The sequence below is a fragment of the Emydura macquarii genome, unplaced genomic scaffold (genome assembly GCF_026122565.2).
Source record: "Emydura macquarii macquarii isolate MOO-44397 ecotype Brisbane River unplaced genomic scaffold, CSIRO-AGI_Emac_v2 contig_719, whole genome shotgun sequence".
NCBI lineage: Eukaryota > Metazoa > Chordata > Testudines > Chelidae > Emydura > Emydura macquarii.
In genome coordinates this window covers 11092122-11115388 of record NW_027130856.1, presented here as the reverse complement: position 1 = coordinate 11115388, position 23267 = coordinate 11092122, and the positions used below count along the sequence as shown (strand labels likewise).

The 23267-nt window shown below is 39.8% G+C and overlaps 1 protein-coding gene across 1 annotated transcript in view; it reads right to left on the bottom strand.

The window, feature by feature from the left end:
- LOC137149239 (receptor-type tyrosine-protein phosphatase N2-like) overlaps positions 1 to 23267 on the bottom strand; it is a 336692-nt gene that overhangs the window by 4732 nt on the left and 308693 nt on the right. Inside the window, exon 4 of the mRNA XM_067542701.1 lies at positions 113 to 230. Within this exon, the coding sequence (XP_067398802.1) occupies positions 113 to 230 (118 nt within the window). The remainder of the gene's footprint in view (positions 1 to 112; positions 231 to 23267) is intronic.

The window sequence follows — 23267 nt, the reverse complement described above, 5'->3', positions numbered from 1 at the left end:
CATCCTGTGGACCGTGTTTAGTGATTTGCATAAGAATTTGGTCTTCAGGACATTCTATTTCTCTGCACATGTAACCCCACAACTACTGCACATAACATCACAGAAGACTTACCTTAATGTTTCGGACCCATCAGATAAGAACGAATCAGGGTGCCAGGGATGGATTTTATGAATGTTTGACAGCTCCAGGGCAATAATGTGCTGCATGTAATCATCTTGCCAGGTAAATCCTGTTAAATAAGGAGACACACAAAAAAACAAAGCTAACTATTTTAGCAACTTGCAAGGTTTGGCAAAAACCTGTCTTTATGTAAACAACTATAAATGGAAGCTCTGTTTGCTGAACTGTTTTTCACTCTCTGATTACACCAGGAGTTGAACTGCAGGTTCCCTACTCCTGCTGACACTTTTATTAATCAGGCCTTTCTAAGTACTATACAGAAATAGTGATCCTGGTGAAGTGCTCTCCTCTAGGAAGACAGTGGATGTTGTGATGAGGTTTAAGAGGAGATTATACTTAATAGAATTTTAGTGTGGCTAGACACTAAGGTGCTAGAAACCAGCTTTACTGTATAATAAAGAGTTATTTTGGGTTAGTTATTGAGAAGAGTTATTTCTAGCTCAACTATTGTGAAAGAGCTTTCAAACTGAATGGTGGTAACTAATGAAAAGTTACTTCTCACAGGCGATTTACTCACTTCTATGCACCTCACAATATATACAGTACACTGCCTGTTCCCTGTAACCTTCTCCTGTAAAGCCAACTATTTAGAATGGTAAGAGGATAGTGTTGTTACAGTGGAAGCAGTTATTGTGAGGCTTCATGTACCACATTTGGGGGCCAATTTCTGTTATCTTTATACTCAAATGTTATGACAAACAGCTTTATAACATGGATGAATTTAGTTATGAAGGCAACTTCCATGTGATTATGCATTAATTAGATGCACTCCTGATCACATGGTAATTATGCGTGGAATAATGATAACTCCAAGAATAATTGTTAACCAATTTGTAAATTTTAAATGTTATGGTAACACTTTAGTTTGTAGAACTACCCCATGCAATTATCTGTAATTATTTAATAATTAAATATCAGGTAACTGCAGAGATATTCTACTTTTATGCCTCACATTATTACACATAACCATAAATCTCAATAAGGGCTGTTATGGGTTTATTTACATTTACCCATTTATCAAGTACTGTGATCATTTGTAAGGAAGAGCCTTGTTATAAATGTTCTGTAACACATCTAACCTGCACACATAAAGGAGGGAGTGATTTGAGTTGGACTTGGAAGCACGATTTCTGTGTATAACACTTACCTATCTCACACACACATTATAAGGCTTAATGAATGTTTTTAAAGTGCTTTGAAATCCTCAAATGAAATACATCATATCCTGGATTCAGCAAGGCATTTTCTGTGCTACTATTCATGGTAAGCTAGGGCTACACTAGAAACATTTGCTGGTATAGCAATGTCAGTTAAGTATGTGATAATTTTGTGACATTTCTTTATCATCAAGTGCCTTAGTGTAGCACTTATACCAGCATACATGTACTTTTGCCCGTGTGGCTTATTTCACTCATTAAACCAGTATAAATTACACTGATAAAAGCTTCTGCCTAAGTACCTTATTGAATATGGGAACTATAGAAGTACAAAGCAGAAAAATTTCCAAACATTGTAACTATGCAGTCCTTCCCCCCTCCCCCTCTTGTCAGTAAAGTTCCTTTTTGGAACTGGAAACTTTTTTTTTTTTTTTTAAATGGAAGGTTGAATGAAACCCTTGGAATAACAACTGGGATAGTGTAAGGGTTTTTAGCAAATAGAAAACTACTTGGATCCATTCTCCATTTCCTCCTTCCTCTTCCATCCTCAAAAGAAAATGATACACAATTTTACTGTGGAAATACTTTGCTTAAAAACATCTTTGATGTTTATCGCTATTTTAAATGATATTGAACACTGAAATAAAAAACAGAAGTCCAACACTTTTTGAGATCTGCTGCATTCTTTTCAAATGCAAATACCACCTTTCCAAATCTGTATTGTAAGTGGCAGGATTCAAATCGTTTGCAGACCGCTAAACCTAAGATTGCTCAGAGAATGCATTCTTGGCTGCATAAATAAAAAATGAGTCATTGTGGGTTTATAGTAATTGCATGGTAATTAAATTATTTTAGGATTAATGTTCCCAATGTGCTCAAGTTTTTTCCACAATTGCTTAGAACTGTTTTTAAAAAGTCATCTAGAAGGGAAAACTAAGAAGAAAATCAGGTTTGGGTGATTATAGATATTCAGCACAATGGATCAGCCAGATATACATTTATGTTAAAGGCATTAACATGTCGGTAAAATGGATAATTTAAGAAAGTGTTTGTACATTTTAACCAGTGGTTCCAAAAGAATTAAGGACCCATCCTGCAACTGTTATCCAACACAAATAGCCCCAATGAAGTCTAAGGGACTATTCATGTAAGTCAAGATTACTTGCATGAGAAAAGGAGGTAGGATTGGGTTCTTAGTTGTAGTCTGAGATTGTGGAATAGAATTTCATCTGCAATACCTTTGCAGAGATATAAAGCTCACATCTGTGTGTTCATTTATATCTAGACGTATGTGTCACTATAGCTAATAGCTATTGCAACAAGCTTTCATCTACACCATCCTTATAAAAAATCAGCCCCCGGGCAAATAGTACCACAGAACAATAGAGTATTGTAATCTTATCTTAACTGGAGGTATCTTGGTCTTATCTGAAGGTTAAAAACAAAATGGGAATCTCCATCCTTGAATCCCTACACTTCTTTCTAAATCAGGTAGAGGTGTTGCATGAGATAAAGATTTGGGTTCCCCACCACTATCAGTTCAGAAAAATCTTCTCTCCTTACACATTAGTCAATATTGTGCTTTTTTTCTTAAATGTAGCTTCCTCAGGAATTTCAGTAATGTCTAAAGCTAACCTTATGCCAATCATGTTCCAGCATTTTTCAGTATAAAAAAATTCTCTCCCACACACCACGCTCAATAAAAAATAACACACACAAGAGCTCCAATACCAAGCTGACAGCTGCAATCAAAATTAAGGTTGAGAAGCAGTGTATGACGCCGTATGGTAATTTCCTGTCCCCTTTGTCTATACCACCACACCTAGTGGCTGTTCCTGGCTCACAACCCAATTATAACAATTTAACTCCACTGGCTGAGCAGGATCACAGTGGTGCTGTTGTACACACATTACTTCCATGTCACTAAAATGGGACACCCAGCTACAGATTAACTGTCCCTGCTGGAGCTCTGTCTAGGCTGTGTATTTTCTAACTGTGAATTCCAACAAATGGAGAATGCAAAACCATACACTCCCATCATGCAGTCTCATGACAGAATGATTCTGGGAGGTGATTAATTGTTGCAAGATCTCTCTTCACTGAGTAATACTGTAAGGGAGGAAGGTTTGAGCGAAAACCATAGATCTGATTTATTTTTCCTCCTGGAAGAAAAACATACATTTCCTCTTGCTGGGTGAGGCAACACAGGGTTTACTTCTATTTTTCCAAAATTGAAATTCCATAATCTAAATTTATGTGGAAAAGAAATGACAAGCCAGAGTCACTGAAAGCCATGGGCTGATCTCTCTCACAGCTGTGTGAATCTGGAGTAACTCCACAGAACCTGAGCTGGCCAACAAAGTGAATGAGTTACATCAATTAAAAGTTGAAGTAACACGGGGTAGCCGTGTTAGTCTGTATACAGTAAAAACAACGAGAGTCCTGTAGCACTTTAAAGACTAACAAATTTAATTTCTGCAGGCTAAGCTTTCCTGGGCTGTAACCCACTTTGTCAGATGTAAGGAATAGAAATCACATAGGAGGTATATATATACATATCCCAGGGTAAGTAACAACAATGGGGAAGGTAGATAAAAGCAAAGTCCATTCAGTTAGAGTAGTTGAGGCCTATCCACAACCATTGATTAGGAGGTGAGACTGTGTGAACAGTGACAATTAATTCTTGTATTGAGATAACCATTCCAAGTCCTGATTCAGACCCAGTTTGATTGTGTCAAGTTTGTAGATGAGTTCTAGCTCAGCAGTTTCTCTTTGAAGTCTGTTTTTGAAGTTTTTTTGTAGAAGTATGGCAACTTTCAAGTCAGCTACATCAGTGTAAATCTGGAAGTGACAGAGATCAGTCTGCTCCTTCCCATATTACCAGCAGGGGGATCTCTCTTGATATTTTCTTTTCAATGTGGAGTTAAACACACCATTACTATTATTATTTATATTACAGTAGCACCCAGAGACACCAGATAGGCCCTTCATGTGCTAGGTACTGAATACTGACTATGCAGACACAGGCTTTGCCTCAAAGAGTATACAATTTAAGAATTAAAACATTGTAAAAATAATGTTAACTTAAAAGCAATGGCTTTGCTATATATTGAAGATACCAAGGGTATTGGAGATTTACACTAGCATGGGCAATCTGACCCTAAGAGTATGAACTCAGTTGTCTTCACATTTGTATTGCAGTTTCATTGTTTTATCTCACATGATTTGCTTCTGCACCCACACTAGCTACCATTCAAATCTACAGAATTATTAAAAAATAATCACAATTCATAGAATCCTTATTTTCCTTGTCTGATTTTTACATTTTGTAACTAACGAATTCCATGTCTCTGTTCTCGGCCTCCTATCTTAGTAAAACTAGGTGCCCATCTAAATATACTGATCCACGTCCTGAGCTGATGTAAATCATCATAGCGTCATTGACTTCAATAGAGCTATGTTTATTTATACCATCTGAGACTCAAACCCACTAACTTCACTCCTGGGGCTAATATAGAAACAATGTTAACATTGTCAAAATTTGCTTACTCACTGCTCAATACATTCCTCTATTGCCCTTCCATCCCAAAACTATTTCTCATTCAGAATTTAAAATCTGCCTATTTTTTGTATTAATTTCATGTTGTGTTAGCCTATGAAGGAAAACTAATGTCTGATCTTGCAAAAGACATGCTGATGTAAATCGGCATAGTTCGGTCTAAGTCAATGGAACTATTCCAATTCTCATTAGATCAGGATCTGGTCCAGTGAATCTGCCCATTCATACTACTGAATTTTTCCTCTCACTGAGTGTGAAATTCTTAGGATTGTGTCCAAGAGACTGAGAGCAAGTCAAATGAACCTGAGTGGATAATGTGGTGGGATTACTTTGGCTTTTGTGCCAATTAAAATCCAAAATGATTAGTTCTGCATCAATATATTGGCAAGAGAGTGATTTTTACACATCAAGTCCATTCAAAGTGACAGGAGATTACTATATATTGGCAGCAACCTATAAACTAAAACCTGATCCTTTGATGTCAAACACTCCTCCTCTCTCTCAAAGTTGAACTACACATAAAGGAGGGAGTGCTTTCTAGTGCTTTGAGTTGAACTTGGTACCTCAAAGCTGAAGCCACCAGAACATGTTACTTATTCTATTTTTCAGTTGTGACATTAAATTATTTTCCACTTTTTGTCCTAATGCAGAATATAGTGAAACAGGTTTTTCTCTGAGTTTCTTTCAACTGCTACTTTATTTCAGTCAGGAAACCCTCTGTTTTGGAGCTCAGAGAATTTCAGCCCCGTGCTATGTGTTGCAAATTGTTAATGCCTCCTTTAGCTGTCCGAATGTTTGCAGAATTGTGTGTGATTGGCTTTCTTCTCTATTTTCACAACAGACAGGTCACCATATAGACATAACTTTCTGCAGGCTGCCTTTCCAGATTCCCTAGAAGAGCAGCACTTGTTCTCATCTGAGGTCTCCATTTTCAGAGCTCAAGGACACATCCAATGATGTTCACATATGTTTACTACTGGTTTGCGTTTAATTGCAACTTTACTGCCTGAGCTGTTGTATCTAAAGCAAGATTCATGCTTTCAGGTGCTACATTGTTGACCTATGAATGCAGCCAAAAATGTTTTCTATTACAATAAAAGAAAACTGGGACTTTTTTTACTAACAATTTTGCAATATAACCCTCGCTGGTAGGTTAATGGCAATAACAACTGTGGAGAAGCTATAACCACCTTTCCACACAGGTAAGGCGGAAGCTATTATTCTAAAGCCCTACCTTATTAGAAACGTTTACTTTTGTCTAAAGTTTCTTTGTCTCCCTTTAGGTTAAAAACACTTGGTTACTGATCTTTCACACTTGCCACAGAATTAAATCTCCTTGTAATTTTGTTCACCAGTTGGATTTTAATATAATTCATACTCATTATGAAAAGTTAATGATTTTGTTGTTTGTATTTTGAGTCCCGAGACTCTCTCCTTCAATTTCAATAGGCATGTGCTGAGTCTTGGTCCCATGAATGTCAATGGGAGCTCTCCTTTAGGGCTAAAAGATTACATTTCCAATCTGAGTTGTGTTTTTATTACGGATAAGTGGTAGACTCTCCATAATTAAGACTGTCACGCTTTTTGCAATGGCTCAAGACTGAGTGCCAACCTCAGGGTATAGTGTCAAGAAGCAGGGCAGAGACCTCAAACTGGGTGTAGGTTCTGTAATTAGATTTCACCAACCCAATAACAAGTGTGAACTCCTTAAGCATTATAACAGTTTTACCATGGAGTCACAGACAGTCCCTTGGGCATTCCAGTCTATCTTGTCACGCAGGCAGGCTTGACTTTGTGATAGTTGGTTGCTATACACCAAAGACCACAAAATAGTCAGGTTGCTTCCAGATCCGAGAGACCAATCACTTATCCCAGGTCAATTTGTACCTTAGATCTGTCACCAATGATAACACTTGTAGCCAATCCTGTAATAAACTAACTAAAGATTTATTAACTAGCAAAAAGAAATGAGAGTTATTACAAGGTTAAAGCAGGCAAACATATAGACAAATGAGTTATAGCCTATGGTTTCAAAAGGTGACAGAGTTGTAGTAATGTCAGCTCTGAATGTCTTTTAGGGCTACCCCCGGTTGACCCTTGGGATTTCTGCTTCGGTTTCCTAGCTCCGGTCCTGTGAGAGTCCAAACAGCAAAAGAAATGAAAAATGTTCTTGTCAGCAATTTTTATCTCCTTCTTCCAGACCTCAAGCTGATGGGATGAGCCCTTTTCACATGGCCTCTTCATGGTATGAGGGGGCAATTAACAAAGTCTTGGTATTATGATGTTCCACCATACCCCATTTAGTTGTGACAGTCCATCTTGATGGGCAGGAAACAATCCCTCCTGACTGGGTTGACAGTTTCAAAACAAATGTTTTTTTATAGTTATAAAGCAAAAACTTAAATATTAGCTTATAGCATGTGAGAAAGATATTGTAAGTTAGATTATTGCACGCAGCAACTCACAAGCATTTCATAAAGTCTCAACACTAATCCCATTGTAATAAATTCAATACCCATCTTAACCATACTATCATACAGGTGAAACAGACTAGTTTCCAGCAATGAATTTGTCAGTGCTCAGCTGAGGTCCAAAACATGACAAGATCTGGCTTTTGTTCTGCCAGCGTCACAAAGACTACAAAAGTGATCCTGCGCCTGATTTTAATTTATCGCTGGTAATACCAAAAAAAAAAAAAAAAATGTGTGGGTGTGGAGGAATCCTCTTCCTTTCAAATGTTTAGAAAGAAGCCTCACTGTTTTCTGGAAAGTTTGGTTAAATTGAGTAAGATATTTCATGAAATTAGGAGACAACAGCTCCTTTTTGAAAATTCTGCCATATTTAATGTTTGTTCCTTTGTATCCCTCCATATGCTACAAAACTGGACATACAGGTGAATCTCGAGACACTAGCTTATGCAAGAGGCAGTTTCCAAGAGCAGACATAGAATATGATTTCCCTATCAGTGAAGTTGATAGAAGTAAATAAAATACAGGAAAATATTTTCACCTTCTAACTCTAAACTTTTCATTTAGGCTACTTTTCAAAAAAACATGGCAAATTCAGTATCTGGAAAGTATAGTTAATTCTCCTCCAATCCCCACCAGTGTTCCCACCTGACTTAAGGGAATGTGCATAGGCACTTTACCTCAGTTGGTAACCAGTACTGCCAACCCCAAGAGTTCAAGAACACCAGATCATCCTCCCACACCCAAAATCTTGAGACTGAAAGAACAAAAGTATTGATATGGATCTGCTATCCGGTTTTTTGAGTTTTGGGAACTCAAAAAGTTGGGGAAACCACCAATCCCAGCAATTCATCCAAATCCCATGCAAAACAGATTACTCTGAATATGCAGTTACTCATTTGTAAGTGCAAAATCCTCTTAAGCATCTGTTTTTGAATGTGTGTCCTAAAGGTTTACATAGAAATATTTGTATCAATTTTATGTGTTGGACAGCAGCAGCAGTCAGACTGAAAGATTATGCAATATGTTTTCAGTGCAGAATATAGAGAAAGCTGGCATACTTAAAATTTTTTGTTAATGAGTGCTCGGCACCCACACACCATTTTCTACCTAAGTCAGCACCAGTGCAAATCAGCCTGGAGAATCAGAGATTAAACAACTGCTCATTTAAAATGATCAGAAACAAACTGCAATAGATATAAGTGGTCTATATTTCATTGTATCCTTCTCTCCCCCACCCTTGTCTGTCACTTTTCTTCTTAGACTGCATATTCTGCCATGTAAGCCGGTGGCATGGTCTGGCCGGGGTGTCACGACCCTTCCTTGGGCCCAGGCTCCGAGAGAGGCCACAGCACCTTCTTTTAGGGGAATAAACAGTGCCCGTTTACAAGTCTTTAGCCCTGGCCCCCAGCGGGGTGGGCTAGCAAGCGGTCTGGTGCCCCCAGCCCTCAGGCAGGGCGGGGCAAGCAAGCAGTTTACAGTCCCTGGTCTTCCCACAGGCGGGGCTGGTAACGCAGTCTGGTGCCCCCGGCCCTCAGGCAGGGTGGGGCAAGCAAGCAGTTTACAGTCCCTGGCCCACAAGCCGGGCAGGGCTGGTGGGGCAGTCAATAGCCCTCAGCCTTCCCACAGGCAGGGCTAACAAAAATAGTTTGGGGACCCCAGCCTCACAGGCAGGCAGGGCCAGTAGAGCTCGGTATCCTCTGCTTAGCCAAAGCAGAGGATCTCAAGCACTCCCGGGGTGGTCAGGAAAGGGGGGAGGAGGACGATGCAGGCCCACCCGTCTCCACTGCGTCCCAGACCAGGGCCCTATCAGTGGCAAAGCAGTTTTGCCACTGAATCAGCAGGCTCCAGTCGCAACACGCTGATGGGGGTTAGCCCCTGACTCAGCTGCTTGCTAGTCAGCTGTCCCTGGGCCACTTCTTCCCACCTGGACCCCAGGTACCTGTATGCATCAGTCTGCCTCTGGGTCGCTGGGGTACACTGAGAGCAGCAGGCACACAAGTCCTTCCCCGTTGACAAGCGGCAGGTCTGGGAACTCCTCTGCATCGTCAGTAGAGGGCAGCTCCTCCAGGTCAGGGCTGGCCTCAGGGGGTATTTTCCACCCAGGACTCCCGGGTGGCTCGTTCCAGCTACTAGGGCCTGGCAGCCCCACCCAATCACTAGGGCCCAGCAATCTGGGCAGGTTTTGGATGTTCCACTTGGTGGGGTGATTGCTCCAAACGACTGCTGGGTCAGGGTCAGGGTCAGGGTCAGGTCAGGCCTCAGCCTCCAGGAAGACACGTCTGCCTCCAGCAGCAGCTTCCTCCCTACTGAGCTGCTAGGCCGGCCTTTTATAGTTCCTCCTCCTGCCTTGGCTCCGCCCCTCTGTTGCTGGGCCTGTAGGGCCTGGTTCTGCCCGGTAGGGGCGTTGCAACCCTTCCTCAGGCCCAGGCTCCAAGGAAGGCCACAGCGCCTTCCTATATGGCTAAATAGCAGTTCTGCAGAAAAGGACCTGGGGGTTACAGTGGACAAGAAGCTGGATATGAATTAACTATGTGCTTTTATTGCCAAAAAGGCTAACGGCATATTGGGCTGCATTAGTAGGAGCATTGCCAGCAGATCGAGGGAAGTGATTATTCTCCTCTATTCGGCACTGGTGCAGCCACATCTGGAGTACTGTGTCCAGTTTTGGGTCCCCCACTACAGAAAGGATGTGGACAAACTGGAGAGAGTCCAGCAGAGGGCAACTAAAATGATTAGGGGGCTGGAACATGTGCCTTATGAGGAGAGGCTGAGGGAACTGGGCTTATTTAGTTTGCAGAAGAGAAGAGTGAGGGGGGATTTGATAGCAGCCTTGTTACCTGTCAGCTCTGTGTTCCTGGGGAACCCTGGCACAGTACCCCCCACCTCTGTCTGAACCAGAACTGATCAGAAGAAAGACTTACGAAAAAGCAATGAAAAGGCAGTGGGAGCCACACCTAAACCTCTCCGGACAATGGTGACAGAATTAAGGCAACTGCCCTAGTCTCATCTGCATCAAAGATGGGACAGGGAGGCATCTCCATTAGCATTCAAAGCAAAGAACAGATTCCTAGGCAAGGACAGCACTGAACTCTGGGACCAGAGAAGCAGGGAAGCACTGCATGATGCGGGATCTCTGCTCCAGCTGTTAATGAACCCATGCCTGAACACACCCAGTTCAGCATTTATCAAACCAATTCTAGTAATGAATTCTTTATTGGTATCCAAAATACTGGGTTTGCCTGATTGCATTGTGAGCTCCCTCAAAGTAACATCCCCCATAGCCAGGAATGATCAGGTCCTGTAGTCCATCTTAAACAAAACAAGACTGGTATACTCCCTTGAGTCATCGTCTACCCACAAATAAATCTAGTGTTCTCCCTTGAACTATTGTTGTTTCCCTACAAAAACCCCTATCCAAGTTCAAAATTCTGTTCTGGCGCTTGGATCCAAACGTTGCACCAGTTCCACTAGGACTTCACCTTTTTCTGACTGAAATACCTTCACTGATTGTGTTGGGGGCTCTGCCTGTCTCAAGCACTCCGGACCCTAAACTGAACTGCTTGTCTATCTGGGAACCTTCCACCCGTTCAAGCTGCGCTGAGTGGTGAGACCCCCAACTCTCTCTCTCTTTGGTTAGAGCCACTTTTTCCCCTCAGACCTAATTTGATCTCTCTCTCACTCACTCCAGGTATAACTTTCTAAACCTGACTTTTGTAATCAAACTTGTGCTAGATTTCCCCAATACCCCAATGAAATCTTGTAATATTGTAACTGTTTGGTTTGTTTGTCTCTCCTTGTACAGCTATTATTACTAGTATCATAAGTTTTATATACCTGACAATGAAATAACTTTTATGGTCAAGCTGGTTGCCAAACTCTCTCTGAAATTTGTTTACTCTTCATGTTCTCGGCTTTCCTATTTGCTCTGCAGCAACGCTTCTCTTACCTAAGCTAAAGAGCTCTGTAATGCCCCAAAATATTGTAGGGCAGGGGTGTCAAACTCGCTCATGGTGACGGGTCAAATTCGCATAAACTGCATTTCACAGGGGCCATGCAATACCCTCCGCCGAAAAATTCGGGCCATCTTCCCATTTTCTGCGGTGTGGCATCAGCCCTTTTCGGCAGCGGGATTTCGCAGGGGACCATGTTGCCAGACTGAGTGCTTTGCCGCTTTAAGGGATTTCTCTGCATCTGGCATCGACGCTTTAAGACATTTCACGGACTCTTAAACCGGCAATGCCGTAGGCAGAGAAATCTGTTTAAGTGCCAATGCCCTCACTTTGGGTGGCAGCACATCTCAAAAAAACTGGCCGGACGTGGGCCGGATCAAAAAGATTTGTGGGCCGGATGTGGCCCGCGGGCCGTATGTTTGATAGCCCTGCTGTAGGGTCTTGCTCAGCAAAGGAGTTACTACTAGGACAAGTGTGACCTAAGATTGGGAGAGGGTACTGAGCCTGGGGCATATGAGGATGTTAGCTTGGAGATGCTGATCGACCCTGCCTGCTCAGATGCTCTGTTAATCTGTGTGCGTATGTCGGACTGTATTTTCTGTTGCCCTGCTGAACTAAGTTCTGTGCTGAGTCTGAGGCCTATGAGGATGTCAGATTGGAAGCTGACTGACCCTGCCTGCTCAGATGTGCTCTGTGTGTGTGGGGGGGTTCGTTCGACTAATTCTGGGGCTGCAGGAACCCAATCCTGTTGAACTAAGACCTGCAGAGTAGATCCATTCAGAGGCAGGGACATGCAGAAGGGAGAAAGGAAGAAATAGAACTCCATATAGAAACACAAGTGACAAAAGCAGCACATTGTTAAAATTACAGAGACCCCAAAATGTAACCCTAATAAATGAGCGTACGCACCCCAAAGGTGACGGGCAAATCTGGTAATAGCCTTCAACTACCTGAATGGGAGTTCCAAAGAGGCTGGAGCTAGACTGCTCTCAGTGGTGGCAGATGACAGAACAAGGAGTCATGGTCTCAAGTTGCAGTGGGGGAGGTCTAGGCTGGATGTTAGGAAAAACTTTTTCACTAGGAGGGTGGTGAAGTACTGGAATGGGTTGCCTAGGGAGATGGTGGAATCTCCATCATTAGAGGTTTTTAAAGCCTGGTTTGGCAAAGCCCTGGCTAGGATGATTTAACGGGTTAGTCCTGTTTTGAGCAGGGGGTTGGACTAGAGGACCTCCTGAGGTCCCTTCCGACCCTAATCTTCTATGATATTCAGCCAGGTAGAGGCCTTTTTGTTGTATCTTTTTGTACAGTGCCTAGATAAAGATTCCCATTCTGATTGCAGCCTGTCAGTGCTACATTAAAAACAAAAATAACGACAATGCTTGTCGTTGTTGTTAATAATATAGCAAATGTAGAAATGAGGGATGATCTCCCTTTGGGAACCTGGGAAAGATCACAGTGGCCAAAAGCCAGAAACTTTCCAGTGAAGAATCTCGACCAAGTTGGTGTGCCTGAAGTAAAGATGAACCTCATGCAGTTCAAACTGCTCCAATAAAAATAAATTAAATACAATACTCGATATACTCCACACAGTTCAGTCTGAACTCACCTGATGCACAGGAAATGCACACTGAGCGAGCTTGTTCAACCCTAAAATGCCACCTACCATTCCCAGCCTGAGTTACTTCCGTTCTCATGTGCATATAATAAGAGACAGATTTTACCTTACTACAATTGCACCAGAGCAGGACACAAGGTACTGTACTACAATGCACTTTTCTTTTTTACTGAGGAATTCCTGATGTGCGTGTTTCAGTCGCCAACTGGTGTATTTCCTTATTTGAAGTCCATTCTTTCCCCCTTGACTCAGCATGGCTAGTAGCTCAGTAAGCAGCAATGGATGTGTCTTTTGGATCACTCCTGGCATTTGATTTATTGAGTGTTACTAATACTTTGTCAAGTGCACTCTGTCTGGTCCCTGAGTAACTGCTCCTTTCTAGCCTCTTTCACTAGTTATTGTCACTTCCAACTGAGTACTTCTAAAACTGGACAGTTGCTGAATTTTGGGTAGTTTACAATGGTGCCTAAAGTTGAGTTTTGATACCATCAGGTAACAACACGAACAACTCAAAGCTTGCTGAATCTCTTTATAGTATCCATATCAGATGAGGGACTGAGCTGTAACATACAGATGTGGAGCCAATCATTCTTAAAATTTGGGAGAATTTGCAAACAGATGATTGATGCCCATCCATGATACATCACTTAACTTTTAAGAACTTTATATTGAGATGCCATTTATTACTTACAACCATGAATTGATTCCTACGTTGTACAGCATTACTGTTAAATTTGAGATTAACACAGTGCTCAAAGTTCATTGAAAAGCTGAGGCTTTCAGGAGAAAATGTACCATATTAAAGTAAAGCAACATATGGCATATAAAGTACACAGCATTCTCAGGTGCATTTTTGTCCTGTTTATTTTTAATCCCTTTCCTTTGAGAGCTCTGTGTCTTTAGCTAAAAATGTAAATATTCTGGAATAGCTCCACTAAATCCAAACCGCTTAAGAACAACATGTTCTACCGAAGTCCAATATGTTTGGTATGAACTAGATTTAACCTGCTTGGATCAGGACTTCCTCTTTGCTACCAAAGCACCAACCACACTGAGGAGAAATAATCACAATCATAATGCTAGCAGCTTTTTTTAAGGCAGGTTATTATTCATTTATATTTTCAGATATTTATAACAGTCAAAATTTTCTGATACAGTTATTTCATTTCAAATCCAGTACTTCTCCCCTCCCCATATGTAATCTTTTGTTCCAGCTATCATTGTAAAAAAAAAAAAAATTGTCTATTTCTTTTAATTTATTGGAGCTTGTATTCCAAAACAAAAACATGAAATTAATATAAAAAAGGAACTTTCCCACAAACTTTTTTAAGGTTCTTCATGCGACTGTTGTGGCTGTGAAAGATGTTGGATTAACAGGTTTGGAAACCCAAGTCCTCATTTGCTCAAAAATTCAGTATAGACTTCCTCACACAGTCCCCTTCAATTTGCTATAAGTCTGACATGGAGAGACCACACCTAGGTGCGTCTTTCAGTGTCCAATCCCACTTTCTTTGCTGAGACTGTCAGCAATTATGCCAATTAATGCCAATTAAAATGGTGGCCTTTAACATGGATGCAGGTCCACTAGCTCATTTCAAGACAAGAAAAATACAAAAGGATTTGGCATCCAGTGAATCCACAGGTATTTTCCAGAATGCACAGCTTGTAAACAAAGCCACATTTGTCAGAGAAAGGAAGATAGCACGAAGTTTGTTCCCACAGCAAAGACAAACACTACAGATAAGTGCTATCTCCATAGCCCTGTATTAAACTGGGAAAATGCATCATGTTAAAACATGTGTTAACTAGCACAATGTTAAACATGTTTTGGCCCTTCATGTGTTTAACGAGGACCTGCTAAGATGTTTTTAGATACAACTGTTCCTGTCCCTATTAAATCATGTTTAACTCCATGCTAGTTAAGACGCGTCAGTCAATACATTTTCTAACACAATGTACTTTGAGTATAAATAAACCCTGTACTTTCAAACCACTAGCCTGAATCTGAAGATTGAATCTGAAGATAATTCCCATTCATCTCTGGTATCAAAATAGCAATAACCCATCACTGCACAAATGAATCAGTCATGTTCCGAAAAAAAGGTTTTACCTTTATGAAACATCTAAGTAATTGTTAAATACAAAAACGATTATTTTAATCTCTATAGTTTATGACTCTCCCATGAATCATTATCACTAGAGTAACTAGATGATATGATTAGATGAGAAGACAGATGGCCCAGTGGTTAGGACATTAGCCTGGGAGATGGGAGACCCAGCTAAAATTCTCTCCCCCACCACAGGCTTCCTGTGTGACTTTGGGCAAGTCACTTAGTCCCTCTGGCTTGGTGCTATTACCCTCATTTTGTAGATGTGGAACTCAGGCCCAGAGGCCCATATCCTCAGAGGTATTTAGGGCACCTATACCCTATACCTATACTGAACTCAATGGAAATTTGGTGCCTAAATAAATACCATTGATTTCAGTGGGAGTTATATGACGATAACAACATTGCCCTACCTCATGGGTTTTATGAGAATGAATACTGAGATACTACAGTAATAGAGGCTGTATAAAAAAGTCTAAAATAGATAGTTGGAACTCATTATCCATTTGGGTTACTGCATTACACAAAACTACAGTCACTGAATATCTTCAACCAAGCAGTAAAAGTTGGTGGTTGCTCTTTTCATCGTCTCAACTTCAGTATATTTCTACACCCTGAATAACAGCAACTAACATATAATAAGCGAATGTATTTCCAAAAATTCTGGTAGTTATAGGAGTTTGTCCTTCACCTTTCTGGATGAGATACAAGCATGCAAAGCTCCATAAGAGTGAAGATTGATATTATAATAATAGTTTAATATTTCAAAAGAGACTAACCTTGCAGATGCAGTTTCAAATGTAGCTGTTATGCTCTGTAATAATATGGATGGAAAGTATTTCTTATCAGTGGCTGCAAGTATTAAGGAACAGTGATATCTTTCTAGACAATCAAGTGCTACACTATTATCATACCTTTGATGTGGTAGAACAGTGTTTGCCTAATTTTCTACCTCCTGAGGGCTTCATGGTTAAATGCAATGTACATTTTTTCCCATGCTTGAGAAAAAAAACTGGAAAATTATTTAAAAGGATGGCAGAAATGTAATTAGGAGTGGCATTGGTTTCTTCATTTGTCTATAAAGCATCATCTTCACCAATGAGCCACATGAACAACAATGAAAAGTGTTAGGCACTTAACCAAAAGTGGCATTACTTCTCTGCATATAATAATGACAGATGAAACCTGTGGCAAATAATCTAATTGGTATGGAAGCTGTTTGAGTTAATATATGATAAACGATGCAAATTAAAATAAACCAGCCTCTCATACTTAAATACTTTACAAAATACTTTTATTTAAGTGCTTTTATTTAAAGTCAGATCTCTGGTTCACTGATTGTTTTAGCCAGTCTGTTTTTATAAGTGAGATTGCAACTATTTAATAACGGTACAGTGAGCAACTGTCAATCTACAGCACATCCATTAGCTAAAGTATCCAAGGACTCCATGTTTCCTTACATGACTACTCCTCAATAGAAGAATGGAAATTTGAAGAATTTCTTCTTCACTTCACAGAAAGTTAGTGGTTCAGGTCTCCAAATCTGCAGATCTGGAAGCTCTTAGCACCCTGGCTCTCACCAGCCTTGGTTATGCTGCAGGGTGACCACAACACACTCCCAGTCATGCCTCTTCCCCCAAAAATGCATATCCTGTACTGCCCAGCCCTCTCCTGGACAGTACACATATATTAAATCTAATATTCCTTTAAGGGAATAATACACCAGTTTATTATTTTAAATAGAGTACTCAGACATTTCAATTTAGACACATTGGATTAGATAAAACAGTAAAACAATTTTATTAATTACAGAAAAAGATTTTAAGGGAGTAAAAGAAATGAGGCATAAAACTTAGAAATGGTTACAAGAAAAATAAAGATAAAACACTTACTAGTGCCTACCTTAACAAACCATATTAGACTCAAGCAAAGTTTCTCATCTCATGTTCCAGCAGATTACTGACCAAACTCTCAGGTCAGGAACACCCCCCCCCCCCCCCCACACACACACAGAGTCCAATTGCTGTTTTCAATTGTCTTCTTAAGTGCGATGCCAGAGACGGACAGGGAGAGAGAGAATGGTGTCTTGGGGCATCTGCCCCTTCTTTTTATAGTCCTGTCCCCCTTTGAGCAGCATGTCTCAGTCGGAGCAAGGCGACAGGCAGACTACTGAAGAAAGGAAATTCCAGGCTGTTTCTTGGCTAAAATGTAGATTTTTGTCCCCGTGTACTTCCTTACCAAAGAATGGCCACGTAGCAGGTAATGGTCCATTAATCTTGTTTATACCTGGCTGAGGCCTCAGTTTGCCCTTTATCTCCAAGGAACTGATTTAGCATACTTCAGTCATGATTTCTGATTATGTTCATAACTTTACATAATGTTGCTATGTGTACTTTGTCATATTATTGATCAGAAGGTATGAATTTTTAAATGATACCTCATAAGACATACTTTGTACAAAGATTATTACAATAGCATGTAGAGTGCAAATAGGGGGGTATATACTGTCACAGCCTGCTTTCATTAATCACTCCCTAACTAAATGTCCAAGATTCAAATCTATAAACAGGCCAGATTTGCCATTCTAATTGTTTTTCAAATATTTTTTGGCACAACTACTTCTCTTGCATATTATGCTGCAGCTGGTCCACTTTAATTTAAAATTGGGTCAAATTTAATTAATTTTCAACTTATTCCATGCAATATCTGGGCCTGTCTTTCTTGCTTTATTTTAAGATAAAAATATCCAATCTCTTCCCAAAAGATTTATTTTTTTTCATCCGTGTTTGATGATGTTATGACTCTACATTCCACCTAAAGAGGATGCAAATATTCAGGAGAGAGAAGAAGATCTTGATATCAACACATATACCCCAACAAAGGAAGAGACCATTCAAGCCATCAAATCTTTAAAAAATGGGAAAGTTCCTGGCAAGGATAACTTGAATGCAGAATTGTTCAAGGTTAATCCTGAGTTAGCAGCATCTATCCTGGGCCTTCTATTTACAACAGTTTGGGAAAAAGAAAAAGTGCCGGATGAGTGAACCAATGGAGTTATAGTGAAGATACCAAAGAAAAGAGCTTGCAGTGATTGTAATAACTGGTATGGTATTATACTTTTTTCTGTGCCAAGTGAAGTATCATGTAAAATCATAGTCTAGCATATATCTGACGCAGTTGAGAGTGTTCTCAGAAAAGAGCAGACCGGTTTTTGGAAAGGACGTGGATGCACAGATTAAATCTTTACGAAACATATAACAGAACAATCCTTAGAATGGCAATGACAACATTACATACATTTTATAGACTTTGAGAAGGCTTTTGACAGCATTCACAGGATCAACCTATGGCGTATTCTCTGGGTTTATGGAATCCTCTTTGTATAATTAACATCATTAAAAGCTTCTATTCCAACTTTACATGTAGAGTTAGTTACATTGAGCTCAGTTTTTAAATGAAAACAGGAGTATGGCAGGGGTGTGTTATATCTGCAATCCTCTTTAGCATTGATTGGGTAATGTGGCATACAATAGAGGACATTCGAAAAGGTATTAGATGGACACCCTTCTCATCCCTTGAAGACCTGGACTTTGCAGATGATCTTGCTGACTTGTCACATACCCATCACAATATACAAAAGAAAACAATCCAATTCAACATATTCAGCCAGTAAATTGGACAGAAAATCAACTGCAATAAAACAGATATTATGACTTTTAATATTTCTTTTCCATTGCCAGTACAAATAGATGTTCTCACTAATGTAGAAACATTCACATACCTGGGCAATACCATCATTCAGGATGGTGGAACAAGTCAGAACATTCAGAACAGAATCAATACAGCCAGGAACTCCTTTAGTAACTTAAATACAGTCTGGAAATCATCAGAATATAACATCAAAACTAAACTTAAGATTTATCAGAGTTGTGTACTTTCAACACTATTTTATAGTGCAGAATGTTGGGGACATGTCCAAGCTGCCCTCATTTCAGACAATCTGCCTCAGGAAAATCCTCCATATCTTGTGGCCCAAAACAAATCAAAACAAGATCTATTCATACAGTGTAGCCAAGACTATATGATATCATAATTACTAGAAGGCGTTAGAAATGGATTGGCCATGTGTTTCTGATGGAAGTTGATTCCATCACCAGAATAGGAATAAGATGGACACCTGAAGACAAGTAAAAACCGAGGCTGTCTGAAAACAACATGGCAAATAGCTGTGGAAACTGAGCTGAAAAACCTGGAACACATGTGGTCAACCACTGAAAGACTTGCCAAAAACAGACAGGAGTGGAAGAGCGTCATTGGTGCCTTAAATGCCAGAGGTGTAATGGGGGACTAACTGACTAAATAACTAACTGTTTGATTGGCAGTATATTAATAACAGAGCCCAGATTTCCAGCCCAGATTTCCTTATAACAGAAGTGCTACTATGACAAAATATATTATTTTCAGGGCTTTAAGTAGATCTGTCTCCTCATCCATTATATTTATTACATCATTCACTTTTGTCCTCTATCATCCCAAATGTAATGTCCATGTTCTTTATTTAAAAGTTTGAGGTTTCTTGTCATTATTTGTTTATTTATATTTAACATTACCTAAGAAACTAAATAATATTGTACTAATGGAGCAAAATTTAATTTTTTTTATATGTAGAAATGTTGCAATACACCATGCAGACACCAGATGTCATTATAAGTAAAGCACCACACACGAGAGCATTGCTGTCAGAGAAATAAATGTCCACAGTGAACATCTTGAATTATTTCAGTGGCATCTGACTTGAAATAAAAAATTCTTATTTCCTGTGGCTCTCCTAGATGTGTAACAAATTATTCTGAAGTGGGGGCAGTGATCTGTGAAAATGAACACGCTGCAAAACTGTTCCACCAGTGTTGGTGAAATTCAAACACCCAGAGTCTGTACAGAGGATTCACATCCATCCTGATATAGCTAGAATCAAGCTGCTTTTGAAAGCATGAATCTTTTCAGTATATGCCTAGAAGCTGGATCCTGCTCCCACTGAAGTCCACAGTACAACTCCCATTTTCCTCAATAGGAGCAAGAGCAGGCCTCTGGTTTACAGGACATTAGAGGATTCTGAAGTCACTCATGCATCTGCATCTTCAGTAATAAGCTGCAGAGGTGCAACTAAGAGCAGAATGCAGCCATACAACTGGAATGCAGCTAGCAATTCTACCGATGAAGCATAAACCAAAACAGAATCACCTCCCTCTCCCTGTTGACTCTAATGCTAACCAGAGTGAAAAAGAAGACTTTTTTTTTCACTAAAGCAAGCAAAGGTGACTTGAATACACACAGGAGGCAGATCTGTTCAGTAAAAAGTTCCCATTCTTTCTTGAACACTTTCCAGAGTAGAAATGCACTGAAACTATTCCACTTTGGGAATTAGACAACATACCAAGAAAATAATTGAGTTGTGGGGCAGAGGAGGGAGCATGAAACATGATTCTCGTTCATGCTAATACCACATTACATAGTTCTGGTATTTAAAGGTGGATTAAAGTGGTCATTGATTATATTTATGCACTCTGTTTAATACCCCTTGATGCTGCCAAAGAAGTGTAAAGCAGCATTCATGTAGATGAGAATCAGGCTCATTTTTTTTTATGTTCTACTTAGGTTCTTACATCACATTCATCATCATGGTAACAGGATTTATCCTACTCAATATTACTATTTATTGCATATGAAAGGTGGGTTTCCCCACCATCAAAATTCTTACAGTTTTTGATAGTTCCACAGCTAATTTGTCCTTCATTCATGCTGTCCTTAATAACTTTCTCTAAGCAGCAGATGTCAGGATTTTTCATGTGGAATGAAGTAAAAGTGAAGCCACATCCCTAATAAATTGCTTACTGAATATTTTCTTTTACCTAGATGACTGATTGCTAGTGAATCTTCCTGCGCTAAAGCCCATGTTTACATGTTAAAGCACAACATTTACTGTAGCAGCTATTCTTGCCAAAAATATATTGCATTAATAAATCTTCAAAACAAGCCCTAGTAAATGTCACTTCTGCTTAAATGTTCTCCAGAATCAATGACAAGTGATGTTGCCATTGCCCTTGAAGAATCTCTCTGTGCAGCTTGTGCTTGGATCTGAATCCTAATGCTGTTTCTGCCAGAATCAATCCTAAACCATTCTAAAATCTTGCTCAGAAACATACAGTAAAAACAAAACAGGAATGCATCAAAAGCCATGTAGAAGGAAAAAGTGAACCTGGGAAATGGCAAATGCTGAAGTACATGCAGAAAAGCAAAACTCTTTTTCTACCCTTTCATTAGAAGCTCCATTACAAAAGAACGGTCATGAAATACATTTGATATTCTGCATGGGAATATTTTGCAATAGACTGTATATGCTACAAAACCCCATAATCAATTAAATTGACATCTTTTGTATCACATTAGACACCTTCATATTAGACTTGTAAAGATATAAATACAATGGCTAGTTCAGCCTGGTACTTTCAAAGTTATAATCTATTTCAGCATGATGTCAGGCAATACAATCTGCTGTGAATTTATTTGTGTATCCTTAACGGTTTTGTAACATCTTCCTTTTCTGTGCGGATTTTTTTTATTTTATTTTATTTTATTTTTAAAAAAGATGAAAAATGGAAGCACAAGAAAAAGGAGCTACATGACACAGGACTTCAAAGTTGTAGTCATTTGCAATAAATAAATGCTACATATGCAATGCTACATGTGATTTCTATAATTTGGAACTATGGAGCTAGGCACCACAGGATGCCCTGTCCTACATACCTTAGAAGGTCTACAGAATAGAGACACTGTCCAGCCTGTTAGGTGCAGCAGTCAGGAGGGCATTTCCAAGAAGCTAGTACAGCTGTCTGATTCTCTGGCTCATTCTGAACCAGCCACAGCTCTGAGGGTATGTCTACGCTGCAGTTAACAACCCACAGCTGGGTTTGTGGGGCTCTGGCTAAGGGTTTTTTTAATTGAGGTGTAGACATTCAGGCTGGGGCCTCAGCTCTAGGACCCTGCAAGGTGGGAGGGTCCCAGAGCTTGGACTGCCGCCCAAGTCCAAACGTGTACACCACAATTAAGGAGAGGAGAGAGGAGTGGAGAACCTAGCCCCATAAACAGCTCACAGTACAGAGCCCCTTTCCTTCAAACTGGACACGGGTAGGTCCTCTCTAGCCCCCTTGCACATGCAAGTTCTGTAGGGACAGACTCAAGAGCACATGTTGGGCTCTAGACTCAGCCTATGCATATCTTCAAATACACTTCCTTCATTAACCATGCCTGTGGAGCACATTTTTAAACACAACTGTTTCTCTATGCTAGGTGCTGTGTCGAATGTATTAATTAAATATGTGTTAGTTGTAAGACACACAATTTTCTCAGTGCAGGCCACGCCTGGGAATAATGCCCACCAAGGAAATCCAGTATTTTATTTAAAACCAAAAACTAAAACCAAGATTTCCTGGGGCTTCCTAGCAGAAATGGTCACACTCAAACAAACAAAGAATTAATTTCTCATCTTCTAGTAGCTGCTAGACTACTGATAGCCTGTGAATAGAACAAAGAAAAACAGCCCAAAATTACAGAAATCGTTCCAATCGAGGTTGTTGTTATGGAAGAATTAACTCATCAATTATGTATGCAGCAAAAAGAGAGGCCAAATACATACTTTAGGTATTTGGTTACCATTTATTTAATACTCAGACAAGATACATTTGTCTGCAAAAATTCTAACACATCTGTCATATTTTTTTTTCATATTAATGTTTGACAGACACATCTGTTTTGATAAATATTAGTTGAGTCAGTAGTTTTACTCAGTTTAATGAAATCTCCAGAGACAACACATTCTGGGTGATCTAAAGAGACTCATACTGTACTATGATAATACCCTGCACCAGCGAGTTTTGATTATATTACTGTATAGCGTTTCTCTAAACAAAAAGATATGTGTTGTAATGAATAACATCCTATTTCTAATGTTTACATGGCAGTGATTTGTAAACCTGTTAAATAAATAAATAAATAAATAGTTAAAATTCCCCCACTTGCCCCCATGATCTCAGATTGCACTGTACAATCTAATTACCTATCCTTGGACCTTTCCAGTGGAAATAAATTATATTACAACCATTCTAAAAACCAGCAAAACTATCAGACTTCATACAAGAATTCAGAGCATGTAATGAAGAGCTTGACACA